This window comes from Ambystoma mexicanum, chromosome 1p (genome assembly GCF_040938575.1).
Source record: "Ambystoma mexicanum isolate Mex_15411 chromosome 1p, UKY_AmexF1_1, whole genome shotgun sequence".
In the NCBI taxonomy this organism is placed as follows: domain Eukaryota; kingdom Metazoa; phylum Chordata; class Amphibia; order Caudata; family Ambystomatidae; genus Ambystoma; species Ambystoma mexicanum.
The window spans coordinates 1,107,439,253-1,107,459,414 of NC_090921.1; the positions used below are offsets into that span (position 1 = coordinate 1,107,439,253).

General features: G+C 45.4%; 1 protein-coding gene across 1 annotated transcript in view; it reads left to right on the top strand.

The window, feature by feature from the left end:
• Positions 1 to 20,162, top strand: part of LOC138448779 (cholinesterase-like) — a 457,734-nt gene that overhangs the window by 328,502 nt on the left and 109,070 nt on the right. The window contains exon 2 of the mRNA XM_069604720.1: positions 17,391 to 18,918. Coding sequence (XP_069460821.1) covers positions 17,399 to 18,918 — 1,520 coding nt within the window. The 5' untranslated portion in view covers positions 17,391 to 17,398. The remainder of the gene's footprint in view (positions 1 to 17,390; positions 18,919 to 20,162) is intronic.

A 20,162-nucleotide genomic window follows, 5' to 3' on the forward strand; every position in this document is an offset into this window, starting at 1 on the left:
AGCCATTCTGGAGTGCTACAAATTGGCAGGAAAGGAGCCTCCTCAAAATCTAAGGGCTCATTCTACCAGGGGTATCGCAACATCCTCAGCCCTTCAAAGAGGGGTGCCAATTCGAGATATATGTGCGGCTGCCACATGGTCGTCCGCACATACATTTACCAAATTCTATAGCCTGGATTCCTCCTCTAGTCAAGAAACTAGATTCGGCAAGGCTGTGTTACACTCTGTCCATTCTTGAAGGGTAACATAACTTTTATTACTCCCGCCTCCAGTCACAATACCACTGCTATGGGAGTCTATCTAAGATAAGGAATACGTCGGAGGACACAATCCCTTCGAAGAACTAGTTACTCTTACCTTGTAACGTTCTTTCGATGGGATGTTCCTCCGACGTATTCCTTATCGACCCTCCCATCCATCCCCGCAGTATGACTTCCTGTGGGTTTGCAGCCTATGCTCCTTCAAGGTGATTAGTCTAATCCAAAAACATTACTGGGGACTACAAAACGGAACTGAGCAACGGACGCTGCGCGCGGCCTTTATAGGCAGGATGACGTCGACGTCGGCACGGAGGCCGTCGAGGGTCATCGACTCGGCGATCATCGACGCGCAGCGCCCTCTGGCGAAAAAATTTTCCGAGGCCAGCAAAGCTGGAGGATTTCTATCTAAGATAAGGAATACGTCGGAGGAACATCCCATCGAAAGAACGTTACAAGGTAAGAGTAACTAGTTCTTTCGTCGCATCTGTCACAACTGGCAGTAGGCAACTTCTCTCTGTTTCTTATTAAGAGAATTTCCAACGTGGGGAGTAAATTTAGTCTGAATCTTAGAAAGTCTGCTCTGATCACTGGATCAGGTGACTTTCTTAGATATTGGGGCATAAAAGACCTCGGTTTATCTAATCGTGAATGTAAAGCAGAAATCTTTGCAAGCCTCATGTTGTCGAAAGTCTGAATCCAATCCATACGCTACAAATAAACTTTGACTTTCATTGGGTTATGAATCAGAAGTTCCCATGAAGATTCTGAATTACACAGGATTTCCTGACTCTTTAGGGCCAGCTTCTTAAGAAACACATTTTCTCCTTTTCCCAATAAAAGTGCTACATCTTCGTATAGTGACCCCAGATTCTATGGTAGCTGCAAGATGGAAGAAAAGGCAAAGCGGCTGCCCTTTCTTGTGACGCCAACCTGTAGAGGTCAAAAACTTCTTGTGGAATTTGCCTAACCCTATAAGTTGCAGTAGCAGAACTGAGGTTCCCAATACAATTGTCAGAACTTTAACAGTTGAATGTAGCAGAAGTCAAGGGAGTTGCTGGAGAGAGAGCAAACCCTAAGCAGAAGCATCCTGACAAAACTGTATATAAAAATCACAGCAGAATTTGCAAGTAGAAGAGTTGTTCAACAGGAGTGGTGCTTTTGTCTTCAAATTTGTTCATTCTTTCCTGGAAGGAGGCTATCCAGGAGTCCCATTGGTGCTGTTGTTTTCTTTGTGGAACCTGGAAAGGGGAATCTTTTCATTAAGTGGAGAAGAACTTTTACCAATGGATTTTTATTTGTGTGAACTTTATTTCTTTGTAACTTTTCAAGACTTTTCTTTTCCTTGGAAGATTTGACTTTGGGACATTCCTGAGGTAGCAAGATCTGCCGAGGACAGGTAGAAGTCATCCAAGACACTGGTTGTTTGCTAACCTTTCATTTATGTTGTTTCTGTGTGTCTTTAAACGTTGATGTTGTTAAGTGTGAGGTTTAGTGTTGTGAATGCTAGGAGGTTTCCCCTTAGATCCTAGACTAGGTAGGGAATCCCCTGGTAGAGTATGTTTGGCTAGGGTTTATTGTTTATTTTTGTTTAAAATAAAAGGGCAAACCTTGAGAAAACTAAACATGGCTTGGGAATTGAGGTATTTTTAATTATGGAAATGTGCACTCTATAAGTAGTGGGATATGTAGCAGTCACAATGTAAGCAGAAGTACTTTTAAAAACACTAAAGAACAATTAGGAAGGGTGCTGAAGAGAAGCATGTTTTGCATCACGGAAAACAAGTTATAGTTGTAGCCATATTATGAACAAGCAATGGTCATGCCAAGAGTTTAGGCATTTGTGTAGGCATGGGAAAGGCACTTGCCAAACAGTGCTGTAGTGGTATTAGCTGGCCACTGATAGCTGGTGCAAAAAGGTGTGAGTACCTGCACATCGAATACCAGTGCCTGCCATATGCCTAATACTTATAAACAAGCCAAAACTGTTGGCTTTGCCAATTCTTCTTTATAAAACGACTTCAGGGAAGGACACACATAGTTGTTATAAATTGAGCGGCTGAAACCAGAACTGGTTAAGAGATTTTTTATTTCACCATTAGCGGATTAAGAGCTCCAATTAAGTCATTAACTTTCAGAAGGCTGTGTGAAAAACCTGAGGGAGTTCTCACAAGTAGTCCCCGGGGATCCATTGCTCAGGTGGCCAGGGAAGGGTCATCGCTCTTGGATCCCAACCTTGGGGGTGGACCAGCGAGGGAGGATCCCCTGGGCAGGGGGTCCTCTGGGAATGCAGGGAGGGCATCCGAAGGCGAGACATGGTATCCCCGTTCCTTGCCCCAATCTATCCTACCTACCCTTGTCGTTCATGGGATATTGTCACCCAAATCCCATCCTACCCCTTGACCTTCCCTCACGAAAAGGAAAGATAAAATATCCTGGATGGCAAGGGAGAACAAACCCTTTCACAACTCTTGACCCAAACATTGTCTCCCCTTCCTCAAAACCCACAGGATATGCTGGGAAAACCCCTTTTCCTCACAGTTATTGCCTTATAATAATCAAAGGGGTCTAACATCTACTGGTACAGGGACACACTATTCCCACCTTCCCAGGTATATATCATCACACACTCCCTCAGCCTTTCGGGGGTCTTTTCAATCTTATTCCATCTCCCTCTACCCATTTCCAACATGTACTGGGATGAGGAAGAGGTGATCGAGAACAGTAAAGATTTCCCCTAAGGTTAACATAGGAAGGCAGGGAGAGGCCTACTACTATAGTCCACCAGTAGGCTGTCCCACTGATCGAGTCAGGCAATTAACCCAAACCATTTACACCTGACTCCACTTGGCAATTACTTCAGGTATAAAAGGTGTGATTCTGCTAAGAACTACAAACGAGCTGGAGTTCCTGTCGGGACCACGGAGAGCCAAGGAGCAGGGAGCTACAGTAGGAGATGCCTGGAGAGTCCAGAGTAGAGCGGAGTGCCGAGACACTGGCCTGGTGTGTTTGAGGGGATGCAGTGTGGCTAGGGAGGCATGACTCCAGAGAGCCAGAGTGAGGCAGACTACGACCTACTGGCCAAGTCCAGAGAGATGCTCGTTCTCTTGGGACATATGCCGGTCCCAAGGATATCTGAGGGGAAGGTGGTGAGACCCTGACCTCGACCCAGTGTATCCAGAGGATACCGCTTGCAAGCGCTGTGCTACCTGGTGAGTTTTGTGAAAGTGAAGAGAGAAACTCAGGAGCGTGCGGGTGGCTGGAGCGGGATTTGAAACAGACAAGATTTGCAAGCAACACGAAGGTAAAGAAAGAAGAAAGCAAGAGAGAAAGCGGAGAGAGTAGAAAGCAAGCGAGAAAGCATAAAGAAAGATGTGCTAGAAGCACAGAAGTAAAGAGTGATAAGAGGAAGGTGGTCTTTAAAGAGAATAAGGAAATGGAAAGGGTGCAAGCAACCCGAAAGCAGGGAAAGGGTGCAAGCAACCCGGAAGCAAGGAAAGGGTGCAAGTGACCCGAAAGCAAGGAGAGTGTGCGAGCGACCTGAAAGAAAGAAAATGGTGCAAGCGACCTGAAAGCAAGAAAGCGGTGCAAGCGCCCCGAAAGCAAAAAGGGAAAAGGTGCAAGTGTGTATGGCAAAGTGAGAAGGGTGCAAGAGGCACAACCACAAGAATGCAAAGCAAAAGGAAGGTGCAAGTGTGCAGGATAAAACAGGAAGAGTGTAAAAGGAATACAGATTAAGTGAAAGGAGTGCAAGAGGCACCTGTAAGGAAAAGCTAAGAGGAATACAAGTACAGAAAAGAAGGAAAGAGGTTGAGAGATCTGAGTGGTCATGCTTGGAGGAGCAAATAACCTGGCATTTTCGAAAGTCTCTGATTCTGCCCCATGAAGAAACTATATGTAAGAGAAAGGCACATTCTGACAGAATTGAACAATTGTGTGAAACCAGTGGGGTCTAAGCTTGGGGGAGGGATCATTGAGAGGCCGACAAGAAACATCTGTTGAACCTTGTGAAGAGAGGCCCAATCTAGGTGAAGGTAACCCTGAGCACTGGCAACCTCCTGTAATTTTTCTTTTTGAAAGAAATTATTTCTTTATGAAGGCAGAGTGACTACAAAAAGAAACTTTCTTTTTGAAGTCCGAGGGCTCCCCCCCCCCCCCATGACTTGGAAGACCCCAGGTTGGAGGCGTCCATGTCATGGGGAGGGGGGAGCCCTATGACTTAAAAAAGAAAAAAATTATTTTTGAAATCACTCTGCCTTCATAAAGAAATTATTTCCGTTATGGTTCGGTCCTTAACGGAAATAATTTCTTTATGAAGTCAGAGTGACTTCAAAAAGAAACAATTTCTTTTTGAAGTATTAGGGCTCCCCTCAACCCCATGACGTGTGCGTGTGTGAGTGTATGGTGAAAGGGTTCACACTTAATAGGTGGCTGCCTGTGTGAGTGTATGGTGAAAGGGTGTAAAATTAAATGTATGGGTGCTGGGTGTGCGTGTCGAGTGTATGGTGAAAGGGTGCACACTTAAATGTGTAGGTGGCTGCCTGTGTGAGTGTATGGTGAAAGGGTGCACACAAATGTATGGATGGCTGGGTGTGCGTGTGTGAGTGTACGGTGAAAGGGTGCACACTTAAATGTATGGGTGGCTGCCTGAGTGTGCCTGCATGGTGAAAGGGTGCACACTTACATGTATAGGTGGCTGCCTGTGTGAGTTTATGGTGAAAGGGTACACACTTGAATGTATGGGTGGGTGACTGGGTCTGTGTGTGCCTCTATGGTGAAAGGGTGCACACTTAAATGTACGGGTGACTGCTTGGGTGTGCCTGTATGGTGAAAGGGTGCACACTTAAATGTATGTATGGCGCTGGGTGTGCCTGTAAGGTGAAAGAGTACTGTAAATGGCTGGCCGTGCGTGTGTGTATATGGTGAATGGTGTGTGTGCTTGTGTTCAGGGGTGCAACAAAACCTTCATTTCGGGGACTCATCCTTCAATTGTTGGGAGAGGCGCTAACCTCACGGGCGGTGGGGGAGGGGCAAACTTATCTGTGTGGGGCATCTAACTTCTTTACGCATTTTAATGAGACTATTCTAGTGCAGCTTCAATGTTACAATCAGTTAACTTTCTCCTTTAACTCTGAAAGCACCCACTCATGAACTGCAAGTACTAAACCCACATCACGATTTAAATTGCCTAAAATATTTGGCATTTGAATGCAGGTACTAACAGTTAAATTCTTTACGTTAGTAACTGCTGGGCCCTTGTTAACTGCGAAACCCAGGTTTTTACATCTGTGTCCTGTTCTGTCCGGCAACTGCTCTGAAGGTCAGCCAGGTTGAGTCAACATAGCCCAAAATTTCAGGGGGGGGGAGTGCTGAAGCCCAATCAACTGAATGGTGTTATGCCACTACTTGTGTTTAATACCTTGATTACTTATTGGTAATCGACATTACTCCTAGCCCTATTCTTCCTCGTCCCTGTGATTGTGTATGAGGCAGTACTTGCATATGAGGCACTCTGCCTCATACACAAGTACTGGGATGAGGTAGAGGTACATGGAGGTAATGCCTGATTTAGCTACCTGTAATCTTCCTCATCCCAGAACCTACCTATGAGGCATTTATTTATTTATTTATTTGCATTTTTAAAGCGCTCACACAGCCCGCGGGCATCGAGGTGCGGTTACTTGAATATGTCTTAGTTGCGTATTTATAACGCGCTTAATACCCAGAGAATTCTAAGCGTGGACCCGTGGATTGAACCTGTGTTGCTTCATGTCGTCTTGTTTCCAAGGCGAGCACAGCTGTGCATTTCTGATAAAGCAGTCCTGCTAAGTGTAATTACCTGGCTAGACCGGCATTTGGGTGCTGCCAGTCTAGCCGTTTCTTACTGCGGCACTGTATATGTTTTTACGCATCTGTGATAAAATGATATGATATGATATAAGTCATTTATAACACACCTGTACACAAGTGTTTCTAGGCGCAACAAGACAAGGCAATGGAGGGAAGATAGAGGGAGGACAAGATAAACGATCTTACCAGGCCTTGTGTCATTCAGATCGTGCAAGTGCAAGAACGAGAAATGCAAGGGAGAAGGGAGGGGGGAAGTGCAAGGAAGAGGGAAGGGGAAAACAGGGCAGTAATGCTCTGAGTAAGTGCATCCAGGGCAGTGCGGCTCTGGGTAGTGCAAGCAGAACAAGGGACTGTAGGGTTACAGTTACAGCCCCTAAGTACATGGTAGGGCCGGAGGCAGTGCAAGGGTGCCTGATCAAGAAGGAGCCTAGACTCAGTGAGACTCTGAGAGTAGCCAAGCAACCAGTCGGTACAGCAGACAGGTAAGTCTGGTAAATCAGCAGGGGAGGGAGAGAGAGAAGGCAGATGAGAACAGGAAGGTTTTGAGCTGCTTCCCGAACTTCGGGTAGTTCCCTCAAGTTTGAGAGGGGCAGGGAGGCCATTCCAGAGAGAGGCACCTGCAGAGGAAAGACATCTACCCCCCACTCTCTGCCTGGAGAAGCGTCTAACCCATAGAGAGTTGGAGGTAGCTGGGGGAAGGGCTCGAGAAGGAAGGTATTTTGGAAATAGCGTTGGATGTAGTGTGCTCCCGACCCCAGAAAGACTTGTGGACAATGCAAAGGGTCTTGAATTGATCCTGGCAGCCACCGGGAGCCAGTGGAGAGATTTCAGGGCTAAAGAGAGATATGATCCCTGGGCTTCAGGCCAAGGATAGGTCTCGCAGTCTTGTTCTGGATTATTTGCAGAGGGTGGAGAGTAGAGGAAGGCAGATTGAGAATGAGGTTGTTGCAGTAGTCCAGCTTAGAGAGAAACAGGGTTCTGGAGACAGTGAGCTTCTGGTGAAAAGTGAGAAAGGGAAGAGTCCCTTTGAGGAGGAGCAGCTGGTAGTGGGACTTCTGGGCGACGTCCGAGATGTGAGGAGAGAAAGAGAGAGTGGACTCGAAGATAACACCAAGGTTTTTTGCCTCGCAGAAAGGCGAAGGAAGAGGGCCCAAGTTGGGCGGATAGAATGAGAGAGAGAAAGCAGGGGCAGGGGTCCTAATGAGATGGATCTCTGTCTTACTGGCATTAAGACAGAGATTGTTGGAGGCGCACCAATCCTGAATCGTGGATAGACAGTCAGGAATGAGCGAGAGAGGAGAGGAAAGCTGCGTGTCATCCGCATAACACTGAAAGTTAAAGGAGAAGGTAGGGATCAGGTGGGCCAAAGGGGCCAAGTAGAGGTTGAAAAACCAGGGTGAGAGGATAGAACCCTGGGGAACGCCACAGGTAGACAGAGAGGTGGCAGAGAGAAAGGGACCAAGTTGGACCTGGGAGGGGCAGTCCAAAAGGAAGGAGGTCAGCCACTCCAGGGTCTGAACCGTGATGCCCAGGTTCTCACGTAGTCGATTGGTCAGGATGGCGTGGTTGACTGTGTCGAAAGGAGAGGAAAGATCAAGGAGGATTAGAACAGAAGGAATGCTGGAATTCAAGGTTAGAGAGCCGAACTTCACCAGTGTTCAGGAGAGCAGTTTCCATGCCTCTGGCAGCTCTGAAGCCAAACTGATGGTCATGGAGACAACCACCAGATTCAGTGTGGATAGTAAGCTGGGAGATGGCCAGTTTGCCCAGGAAAGGTGTGATGTAGATTGGGCGATAGTTTGCCGGGCAGGTAGGATCAGCAGACAGCTTCTTGAGGAGTGGGTGCACAAGGGAGTGCTTAACGGGACAGGGGGGCATTCCAGTGGTGAAAGAGTGATTACAAAAATCGGCCAAGGCTGGAGCGAGGGTGTCAATATGGTCCTTGATGGTTCTGTCGGAGCAGCGGAGCACCTGTTTGGATGACACTTTCATAGATCGGACGTGTCTAGAAACCTCATCAGGTGTTGTCAGAGAGAAAGAGGAGAAAGGAGAAGGAGAGGTAGAGATGGCCAAAGGTGGGCCGAGAGAGGAAGAGGGAGAGGAAGAGGACATAGAGGGCAGGATGTCCTGAGTTTTAGCGGAGAAGTGAGAGGCCAGAGCCAAACAGAGGGCCTGGGAGGGAACAGGAGAGGTAGAGACCGCAACATGATTGACCAGTTCCTTGCTGATTTTAAAGAGTTCGGCCCTGTTGTTAGAAGCCGCAGAGACCCGGGCTTGCATGTGTGCTCTCTTCTTGATTAGTGTTATTGCTTCGACTGGCATTTTGGTGCAACCAGTCTAGGTATGTCTAAATGTGACCTGGCATGCTTTACTGTAACGCTATTACATGTCTACACTGGTCTACATTGTGCAGCCAGTGGGACATGTTTTCAATGTGGCATGGCATTTTTAATAGCAAAGCATTAATGTTCCTGTGCACTGTTGGTGACTTGCATGTATTGGAATGGGGTTACCCTACAAAACAATTGCAAACACTATGGCTTTTTAGCAAATTTTTCTCAGAAAGAAAGTGTGCTGTACATTGCATTAAAGCACATATTTATATCTTTATCCTAATACAGGTGCGGCATACTCCTTCAGCAGCACGTTCGTGTCTATTGAGCAAGCGTGATAATCTAGACCGGCCCAGAGTGTGGCACGACCTGTGATTTGTTGCAGAGATGGGTTGGGGCCCCCTCAGCATGGCTCGGGGGGGAAACCCCATATTTTGTTTTACGCCACTTACCCTGAGAGACATAACAAGAACTGTGACTTTGTGTTTGGGGGCTTAGGCTTGGGGAAGGGAACCCCGAGAGGCCCACAAAAGACATTGTTGAACGTTGAGAAGAGGGGCCTAAGCTTGGTGAAGGGAACCCTGAGGCCCACAAGAGACATTGTTCAACCTTGTAAAAAGAGGCCTAATCTTGGGGAAGGGAACCCTAAGAGGCCTAACAAGAATTTTGGATTTGTGTTTGGAACTGAAATGATTGAAGCTTGGGGAAGGAACCCCCAAGAGACCTAGACACATTTTGGACTCTTTTTGAGTTGAACTATTTTGAACTGGCAGAACTACACCTACCTGAAACCAGCTGTGGTTTACATTTCTTTTTATTTGAACTACCATTTTTATTTTAAGAAGATTTCCTATATAATAATTTTGTCAAACACTGCCTTCTTGTATAAGCTCCTTATAAATGTCCAATAAATAAACTAAATAAATAAATAAAAGCATAGGTTTAGACACAGACAGATTTTGGGTTTAGACTTTCAGATATCGACGGCCCTTAGAAACATCAGTTGAGAGAACAATCCCTTTAGAGTTAGGGCCAATTAGGTATTACACCAACCCCAGAACGTTTGATACCATTCCTGTCTCTCAGCTGCTTTGCAAAAGCACTGGCAGGCACTTTGAGTGCAAAGATTGATGGTAAGGCTTCATTAAAGCAAGCTCAAAGAGTTCCCATGAGGAGGTGTTTTGGGTGGGGTGGGGCAACAACTTAAAGGGAATTGCCATAGGAATTAGCATGCAATGGGCAGTCAATGGGTGGGAAAATAACCAAACAACACCTGCAAGCTGTGTGTCTCCACATATGCCATTTAACCCTATTTGTACTCTAATGCAATAGTTTCAATTTATAGGTGTCTCAAATGACACCTAAGAGCCCAAACTAAAAAGGTGGTAGTTGATATTATGTTGACGGTTGTAGATCCTGGATATAGACATATCTAAAAGTTTGTTAAGTACGTTGTGATAGAGCAGACTCTGAATCACAGCACAAATGCACTCCCAGAGTTGAAAGATACATCTCAAGTCTTGAACTAAGGAGGGAAGGTTGGATGTAGGGTCTGTGAATGTGATTGTTGGATAGGTCTGTGACTGTTTGAATATGGCCAATTAAAGAGTTTTACAGAGATGAGTGTAACAGGGGAATAAGGGCTACTCTGTGCGCGATGTCCGTAGACAAATATGACTGTTCACAGGCGGACCGCTTGTGCCACGCAGGTATTTTTAACATGCCAAGCAGGGAAAGATAACTGCAGAAATCGTGTACATCAGAGATGTCCAAGAACGTCGGGAGGCTCAACCAATCAGGCCTACTGTTTGTGGAGGAGTTGAACTGCAGAGGACAGTGCAGCAAGTGATTAATTTCTTGTTTGCATTGCTGAATGCACAAAGCTGAACAAGACGACTCTTTGGATCATAGGAGATTCACTGGTTTATTGGCTGGAGATATATGCAAACCAGCTTGTTATCTCACATAATCTTGGAGGTGGTATGGTATGGAGTGTGTGGAATGAAATGGAATCAACTGTTACCCATATATGAAGATATGGTGCATTTGAAACAACCAGAAATTATTATAGTACATGGAGGAGGAAATAGTTTATGTTATGTTACTGTGCAGTTTGCTATGAAAGATACGTTTACAATGATGAATCTTTTTCCGCAAACCAAATTACACAGAGACAACGGTGGAAAAGATATAATCTGTTTTGTCTTCAAATAGAAAAAGGAAGGCGGAATATGCATGAAGCTGTCTATGCATTTCTTTGAGATTTTGGAATGTCATCTTTTGAAAATGACACTATTCGACATGATGGAGTAAACACTTTTAGAAAGAATGGAGTAGATCTTACAAATTTTGGAAATTAACATTTTCTTTCCAATATTCAGAATACAGTGCATATTTTCTGCAAAAGAAATTACATTGTGAAAACTGCATTATGTTTTCAAAAAGTTTAAGTCTGCACATGGTATGTATACATATCACATTGTTTTAACAATAGAAATTGTATTTTATGAGCCAACATTAAAGAGTAAAACATAAAATAGGAGCTGAGTCGATACAACTTCCATTCCATGTTTTCTGATCGTCTACATCAGGAGTGGGAATACATAAACGGTTATAGTATGTGTTTCATTCTATTTTTTTTACTTTGAAATATGGTTCAACATGGAACCTACATTTTCTTGTTTTTTTTTTAAATTTATATTTATTTAGCCAGCAAACGTGGGAGGGAGGAAGGAAGGGTGAGGGAAGTGAGGGGCACCAACCACTAAGAAGGAGGGACAGATAAAGAAGAGACGACGTTGAGCACTGCATTGTAACTAAAGAAGGGGGCAATCCTTCTCATGCACCTTTGCAGCTGCCTCAAAGGCACTCCTGAATTGATCCCCCCTGCAGATGAGAGCATAACAGCACATACAGAGGACAGTTGTTTCCTGAAAGTTGAGTCGACTGTCTGCTGCATGGCCTGTGATGTGGCAGGAGGAACACTCTGCCAAACTGAGGTGGTATGAGTGTGGGCAGGGATGGAGGATGATGATGCCGTAGAAGGGATACCTTGATGCCTCAAGGAAGTAATTGCCTTTTTGAGGGCGGTCTGATGGAATGTCTGAGTGTGGTGGCACATGGAGGTGGTGCTGAAGGAGAACTGCCCCTTCTGGCCATGACTGAGTGCAACACACTAAGCGCAGCGCACGCGGGTAGCCTAAGCCTTCAGCACGCCCCTAATGGTGGTGAGAAACTGCCACGCCAATGCTTCCTTCCAACCACTGGATTATATGACATCATCACCCTCTTCCTCTTGCAGTTAATCTGCTCCAGTGCCCCTGTTCCCTTCTCCAAGTCCTCAAGCTGGCATTGCTGGTCCCTGAGGGGAGAGATGGCCATGACTGATGCCATTTCCTAAAAGCTGTGCAGCTCCCAATAGTTGCTCCTCTTCTCTGCTGTGTCACATTGAGAATGCCCATAAGAAACGGATGGGTCCTCCTAGAGGTGCTGTAAGCAGTCACTGTTCCCTGTCTGCCAACTGCAGAGGCTGACAAAGGGCGGTAAAGGTTGTACAACGTTTATAGAACAACAAGGAATGTCAGTAGTAGTTGTGGAAGGGTAAAGTTTTAACTTAAGAGTTGTTAGGGTTGGAGCAAAATGGATTTCAAAATGTCCGCACAGTGCGGACACCGACCAGGGACATCGACATATCATTGCGCTGCACTGGTGCAGTCATGTCTTGACATCCGTGGCTGTCCGCGACCACATCATGACATTTGTGAATGTTAGCACACCCTGGTGATGTCATTCCAGTGCATCGTCATGACCACAGCCTCGCTTTCACCTACGCTAACAAATTAAAAGTGCATCATTGTGGATAGAATGTGGTGGTATGTTCGCAAACATTAGCACACCCAGGTGACATCACAGCATTGGTGTGGACACAGACTTGCAAATAGTCCTCAGACATCAAACTGGTTTAAAAAAATGGCATTTATTTACATAAATTTACATTACAATAAATTAAGATAGAGGAGAATCAGAGTGGGAAGAAATAGGGGAATTGGCAGGTGGTATATATGCATGATTGGGAGAAGGAGGTATAGAAATGTCATCATACTGTTGATCAGAAATGTCCTCTATTATTGATTGGGATGATTGATGGGGGAAAGGGTCACAGGAAGAGGTAGGTAAATAAAAATCAATATTTCTTGATACATGATTTTTTCCAGATGTCGAAAGATCTGTAAATTGACTTTTAATTTGAGTGGAATCTATACATAATTGATTAACACGATTTGCGATGTTTAGCAAAGTAGTTTCAACATTCTCTTCTTTTTTTCTTCAAGATTACGTTCATTGACTTCTTGTTCTATATTTGGAGGTTTAAAATATATGTTAATACATTAAATGCAATACTTTATATGTAGGTAACACAACTGGATTATTTTGTGATGAGATATAAAATAATGTACCCTTTGAAGGTTCTTCCTCTTCATTTATATCTTCTTTGGGGAAATATACCTCAAGTCAATCCAGAGTGCTTGCCATTTCTATTACAATATAGAATGTTAATATTTAGTTATATAAAAGATTACTAGACTTTGTACAATTACATATTATATATTTATAAGTAAAAGGAAAAGGAACTGTTTACTTACTTGATGATTTTGCTTCTTTGTGTTTCAGTGTCTGTCAGGTGTTGAAGTGAATTTTATGTGTAGGGTGTACAGTTTACTTGAATATATAGTTAAATCTGTAAAAAATGTGTTTTCATTTTAAAAACAATAGTTGAATTTCCAAACTTAGAAGATAGATTAGAGATCTTATGGTTTTATGGTTAAGAGTTTGAAAATTGGTCTGGTTGTGATTTTAAAAAAATGTTATTTATTTATTTATACTTTTTATAGCAAACTTAACCTGTAAGCGTCTATGCGCTTTTTACAGCTTAGGTTGTTACAAAACAGCTAGCAGGAACAAGGGCTGCTAACGAAATAGGTGGCTTTTCAGTCTCTTTCCGAACATGGTGTAGGAGGGCTTGGATCTTAAGGCGGGGGGAAGGGAGTTCCAGAGCATAGCTGCGGAGAAACGGAAGCTGGAGCCTACAGCTTTGGGACGCTTGAATTTAGGAGCACATAGGCGGTTAGCATAAGCAGTCTGAGTGCTCTCCTAGCTGCAGTGATGTGGTCCTGTCTGTTTACCCCCAGTGCGGCTTTCAAGGCATTATTCTGGATGGTTTGTAACTTGTACAGGTTTCGCTCTGAGGTGCCTCCAGTTAGGGGTTTGCAGTAGTCAATTTTTGCACCAATAATGGCCCTGACACTGTTAAGGCAGTTGTCAGATGAAGGAAAGGGTTGGCTCGCGTTGATGAGCTTGGTCACGTATGCAGGTGAGATGGCAATGGCATTGAAGTGAGAGTGGCATCGATATGGAAGCTGAGCATTTTGACAGCCGACAAGATGTGGATGGCGTGATTGCCAATGGTAAACAACTGGTAGTCTCAGCTGAGCTTGGCGAGGTGTGAGGGGTTGCCAACAAGAAGGAGTTCCGTTTTCTCATCGTTGAGACACAAGCGATGGAAGGCCATCCAGCCTTGGATGGTTTCATGTATGGCGTTGATTTTTTGGGAGTCCAGGCAGTGATCACCAGTGAGGGGGATGAGGATCTTGGTATTATCAGCGTCATTGGTATACTTGATGTTGAGAGAGTCAAGCAGGTCAAAGAGGGGTTTAGTATAGATATTGTAGAGGGTGGAGGAGATGCAGAAACATTGGGGAACTCCACAGGTGATTGCTGTAGAGGTGGAGGAGTGGTTGTCAGAAAAGACTTGTGAAGTGTGATCACTCAGGAAGGACGCAACCCATTTGGTGGAGTCTGGAGAGAAGGAGGCAGTGGCAGTTAAATGGTGGCAGAAGATGGAGTGATCAACAAGTTCGAAGGCTGCAAATAGGTCCAAAAGCATAAGGAGTGCAAGGTTTCCTGAATCTCTGGCTTCGTCCAGATGGTTCTTGAGGTCAAGAAGTGCAGACTCAGTTCCATGGCCAGAAGATTGACGTGGGTTTAGGATGTGATGTCGTTCAAGGTGTTGCTGAACCTGGAGGTAGGCGGCCCGGTCTATGATTTTCAGGAGGAAAGGAACTGTGGTGATGGCTGGCAGTTGGTGGAGATGGAGTGGTCGAGAGAAGGCTTCTTGAGGAGAGGTGAGATCCATAATTCTTTTAGTGAGAGTGGGACGGAGCAGGAGGCAAATGAGTCATTAATTATGTCCGTGATTTGCGACACTAGGAGGTCTGTGCACTCTTTGAGGAGAGGCACAGGGCAGATGTCTACTTTACATCTGAAAGTTTGAGACCCTTTAGGATGTCAGCGACCTCTGGTACTGTGACTGAGTGGAAGCTGACTAGAGGAGAAGACTGTTGGTGCAGATGAGGGCTGGTAGTGGTCTCAGAGGTGGTGTTGATGGTGGTTAGTTTGAGCTAGATCTTGCTCTGTAATCCGTCTGTTTTGTCCAGGAGAGCTTTCTGGACATCATTGCACCAGGTGTCATTCTTGGTGACCATGGATGGGGCGAGATAGGGTACTCTAGTTCCCACCGGATAGTAAATAACTCGCAGGAGTTAGACTTGGCCTGGCAATCCGGTACTGTAAGAGGATGCTTTGGCCCTTTGGAGGGATTTTTTGTAGGTTCTGGCCAGTGTGGTGAAGCAGGTTTTGTTCACTGCTGTAGGGTATAAGCGCCAGGTGAGTTCGCTAGAACGTATTTCACCGTGCAGGGCAAATAGCTCAGGGGCGAATCAGGAGTTGGTGCTTGTGGCTCATTTGGAGGTGCATTTTATGAGAGGGGCATATCTGCGTTGAGGTTGAGTTATAGACCACTGGGGGAGAGTGGGAGTCATTCCGAGATTGGAAGTAGTCATGGCGCTATTTGCGCCATGACTGCCTCTAATAATGGTACCGAGTCCGTTGTGGTGTAATGGGGACTTACCAGTCTAGTCCGACCCTGGCGGGACCGGTAAGTCCCCATTGCACCAACCATTCCCCATTCCCCTTTGAGCCCCAATAGGGCTCAATGGGAATGGGGAAGGTGCTATTTACGGGCCTGGTCGCCTAACGGGAACCGTAAGTGACGTGTGGTCTGACTACACGTCCCTTACGGGTCCCGTTAGGGGACCTCGGAATCGGGCAGTAGGAGATTACCGGCACCGGTCTCCTTGCCGGTGCCCGGTGTCCCCTACCGCCCGACTCGGAATGACCCCCAGTGTCTCTGGTGAGATTACGTGTGCTGCTAGAGGTGACAGGGGGGGCTGATGGGAGGGGGGTAGGGTTAGTCTGGGGGTGTGATGGTGAACATGATGGTGAATGTGATGAAATGATGATCAGACCAAGCGCAAGGAGTGTTGGAGAAGATGGTGATATCACAATTGTGGCCTAGTAACCAGTCGAGTGTGCGCCCATGAGCGTGTGTGAGTTTCAGAATTTTATGAGCAAAATTGAGGGCGGAGTCGGCACCTGTTGAGGGATGTGGCATAGCGTCGGAATAGCTGAGGTTGAAATCTCCTAGTGCAATGGCTTTAGAATTGGTTTTCAGGTTGCTAATGAGTAGTTGCGTGAGGTCATCTTCGTGGGGGGGTAGACGATGTGCATCGTGATCATGGAGGTGGGCGCCAAGGAAAGCTTGAGTGAGAGCGACCGGCAATTCGGGAAGGGGTTGGAGTCTAAGTCACGGATGGCAAGGGTTAAATATGACAGCGACCCAGCCACCTTACTGTGCAATCCGATCATTGCAGAGAATTTCGTAGTTGGGTGGAGCGGCAATGGAGAGAGCAGGGCCAGCAGCGTCATGGAGCCAGGTCTCAGTTATGGCTAGGAAGTCGAGGTTGTTGGCAACAATGAGGTCTAGGATATCAGGTGCTTGGCCGATAAGTGAGCGTGCATTAATCAGTGCACATGGTATGCTGGAGGTGGGGTGGCAGGTGGTGATGGTGGAGCGTGGTGTGGGATGTCTCTTGCCACTGGGGTGGAGGCAGGGACTCTGGGCGCAGAGGTTTGATTTCTTATGCAGATTTTGCAGGTGGCTGCCAGGAGCAGGTGAGGTGAGGATGGGGGGGCATAGCTGTGATGTGCGGGCTGCAACCTGAGATCTAGGGTCAGCACCACTGCAGGTCTTGTAGGAATTGTGGCAGGCTGGATATGCGTGGCGCGAGGCACAGTGGGGCCGTGAGGCAGGTACGTTATGTAAAAAAAAACACAATTTATCCCCTTGTGACTTTGGGTACTATTTATGTCACTTGTCCCCAGGTATGTCAGCAGACTTGCAATACTGTCCGCGGACATCCCACCTAGCATATGGGCGAGAGAATGATTGTAAACTACATAGTTTGTAAAGAGAACTTATTAAGTAAATTCAGTGAATAAACGTTGCTAAAGTGACTTTACGGTTAAGTTGCACTAAAGAACCTGTACAATTCAGTGAAAAACGTTGTTAAAGGAACATTCTGCTTAAGTTGTTCTAAACAACCTATCAAATTCAGTGGAAAAAATGTTGTTAAAGAAAGGCTATGCTTGCAAGGCAAAATTGTAAAAACCAAAGAAATTCACCAGTTACGGTAAGCTGCGCAACCATAACTCGCGCCCCGCCATGCAGTGCTTACACTAACACCCAGTACATCAAAGATGGCATCACATCACAAAAACACAGCTCCCGAGCAGCTTAGTTGTCATTCCAGAATTATGTTTAAATGTAGCATTAAAATGGAACTTGTTTTGGCGTTTATCGAATTTGCACAGAACATACTAGGTCGAATATTTTAATATTGGCCTTTTAAAAAATGATGCATCCAAGCTGGCTGAAAAATGCAGTAATGTGCGCAGACAAATCATTAATTGTACGCACCAGCTAATGAGTTAATTGATTTAAATCATTTAGCAATCCAAAGTTTCAATGTGTGTTTTTCTTCTCTCCTTGCAGAATACAGGATGTGGAGGAAGAGAGGAAGAGGCCAACCTTGGGCCTGCTGCTGTCTCTTCGTGGTCTTTGTGTTTCTTGGCGAGGTGCATGCTGAAGATCATGATCCTGTTGTGTTTACTAAGAAAGGACCTGTGAGAGGGACCATCTTAAATTCCACTTCAGGACCTGTCACAGCCTTCCTGGGTATTCCTTTTGGACAACCACCGGTTGGGGCACTTAGGTTCAAAAGACCATTACCAGCAAAGTCCTGGCAAGGAATTAGGAATGCCACTAACTTTGGAAATGCGTGTTACCAGAAATTATTTGAGCCGTCCCCCAGTTTTGAGGATGCACACATGTGGTACCCAAAAACAGAGATCAGTGAGGATTGTCTGAATCTGAATGTGTGGGTTCCTTCTCCTAGTGGCAGCAACGTTTCTGTCATGGTTTTCATCTATGGTGGGGCCTTTTTAGGAGGAGCATCCTCTTTACCTGTCTATGATCCCCGGAATTTGGTCCAGGCTGAGAACATCATTGTTGTGTCTATGAACTATAGAATCGGTCCTCTGGGCTTTTTGGCTTTGCCTGGAAACTCAGAGGCCCCTGGCAATGCTGGCCTTTTTGATCAGCAGTTGGCCCTGAGCTGGGTGCAGGAGAACATTGCAGCCTTCGGAGGGAACCCAGACAGTGTCACTCTCTTTGGAATGAGTGCCGGGGCAGTTTCTGTTGACTATCACATGCTTTCACCTCTAAGTCGGCCTCTCTTCACAAGAGCCATCACTGAAAGTGGATCCATAAATTCTCCCTGGTCCTTTTTAGCCGATGCTGAGGCAAAGAACACAGCCTTTAACTTGGCTCAATTAGTGGGTTGCTCACTCACTAACGAATCAGAGCTCATTGCCTGCCTTCAAGCGAAAAGTCCCAAAGAAATAACAGATCACCAATTTCCTCTCGTACCGCCTGATCGCTTCTTGCTCTCACACTTTGTGCCCACGGTTGATGGTGTGTTTCTCACTGACACACCCAAAAAGCTGATTGAGCAGGGGCAATTCAAGCGTGCTCAGATGTTGTCAGGGGTCACAAGAGATGAAGGAAGTATATTTCTCTATATGGACGCGCATCGCTTCTCTAAAGGGAAAGATGCCCTCCTTAGCACGAGAGAGTTTAAGGAAGCCATAGCATTCTTTTTTCCACACACCGGTGAACAAGGCGTGGAATCAATTACGTCCCAATACACAGACCCAGAAGATGAAAATAACCCTGAAAAGAATCGAAATGCCTTGATCCAGGCCTTCGGGGATTTTAATTTTGTATGCCCCATGACTGCCTGGGCAAAGACGTTCACTGAGCATGGGAACAAGCTTTTCTTGTATTACTTTGACCATCGGTCCAGTCAAGAGGTTTTGCCCGAGTGGACGGGTGTGGTTCATTGTGCTGAGCGTCCATTTCTAATTGGGAAACCACTGGAAAGGCCCACTAATTATAGCAGGGCCGAGCAAGACTTGAGTGAGAGGATCATGAGATACTGGGCCAATTTTGCAAAATACGGGTACGTTTTCATTTTTACAGCAACTCATTGTTTTTTTTACCTGATTTTAATGAATGATATCACACTCAGGTCCCGGTAAATGTTCTAGAATGTGATTTACAGGCAGAGAAATGCACTCTGCTTATAAATTATGGCCCATGCCATTTTAAGAGCAATTACTGCACGGAACTGGGGGGACGGTGCGTGAAGTCGGCGCCGCCTGTTAACCCAGATCTGCACAAAAGATCTGCCCGCAACTGACCTAAAAATGCCAGATGTCATGCACGTGCCAGAGTATATTACTGCTTGTTTTTTTGCAGGAATGTTAGGTTTGTAAAAGGGCACGGCAAACCTATTACCACTTGGATTCCCCTATTACACCTCTAACAAAACAACAATGAAAATCACAGGTAGAGATATGCAAGTGGTATCTGCCGTGGCCTTTTTGCATAATTTACATGTCAGTTAAAATAAGGCTTATTATTCTATCATGGAAAAAGTAAGCATACATTTTACTGTAGTCACTTACGAATCTTATAAAACCTTTTTATTTTTAAATATTGTTTACATCATGCATTCAATGGTCAAATATCCAGAGAGTGAAAAAAAGAAAAAGGGTAATGCAAATGAACTGCTATCTAATCATGTTTTCAACACTTTTTGTGTGCATTTAAATTCATGTATGAACACACAGTAGCATGCAGGTAAAACAAGGGGAGAGGATTTAATCAATTCAGATTAAAACAGTTGATTCGCTAAGGAAACACCTCACAAATGAATACAGAACAAACATTAAATTGACTATGTTTCCCAAACATGTTCAAGCAATTCATTAATATACAATTTATGCAACAGGAGCATGCATGAAGCTCCATAGCTCCTCCCACCAGCCTGCTCCACCCACCTAGGCTCCTGATATTCCATGGGATGTGAAGAAAGGTACGGATTCTGCCCAATTTAAGCAAGTAGGCGTCCACTGCCCCGCAAATATCAGAGAGCAACCCTCCTTCGGGCACCACAAACCTGTTTACGGTTATATCACCACACCAACTTGACCCCCCCATGAGGATTGCCCAAACCGAGCAGCAATGCACAGATAAGGGATTCATCAGATTTCATGATTGCATTATACATTTGATGGTCGGCTCAGATCAGAAGGTTTAACAACTACTTCTGGGCGTTGCATAGACCATTGGGCAATAAGGGCTGTGATGAATCCTTAGATGTCATCACTTCTCTCCGAGGGGAGCCCCTTTCCATGAGGG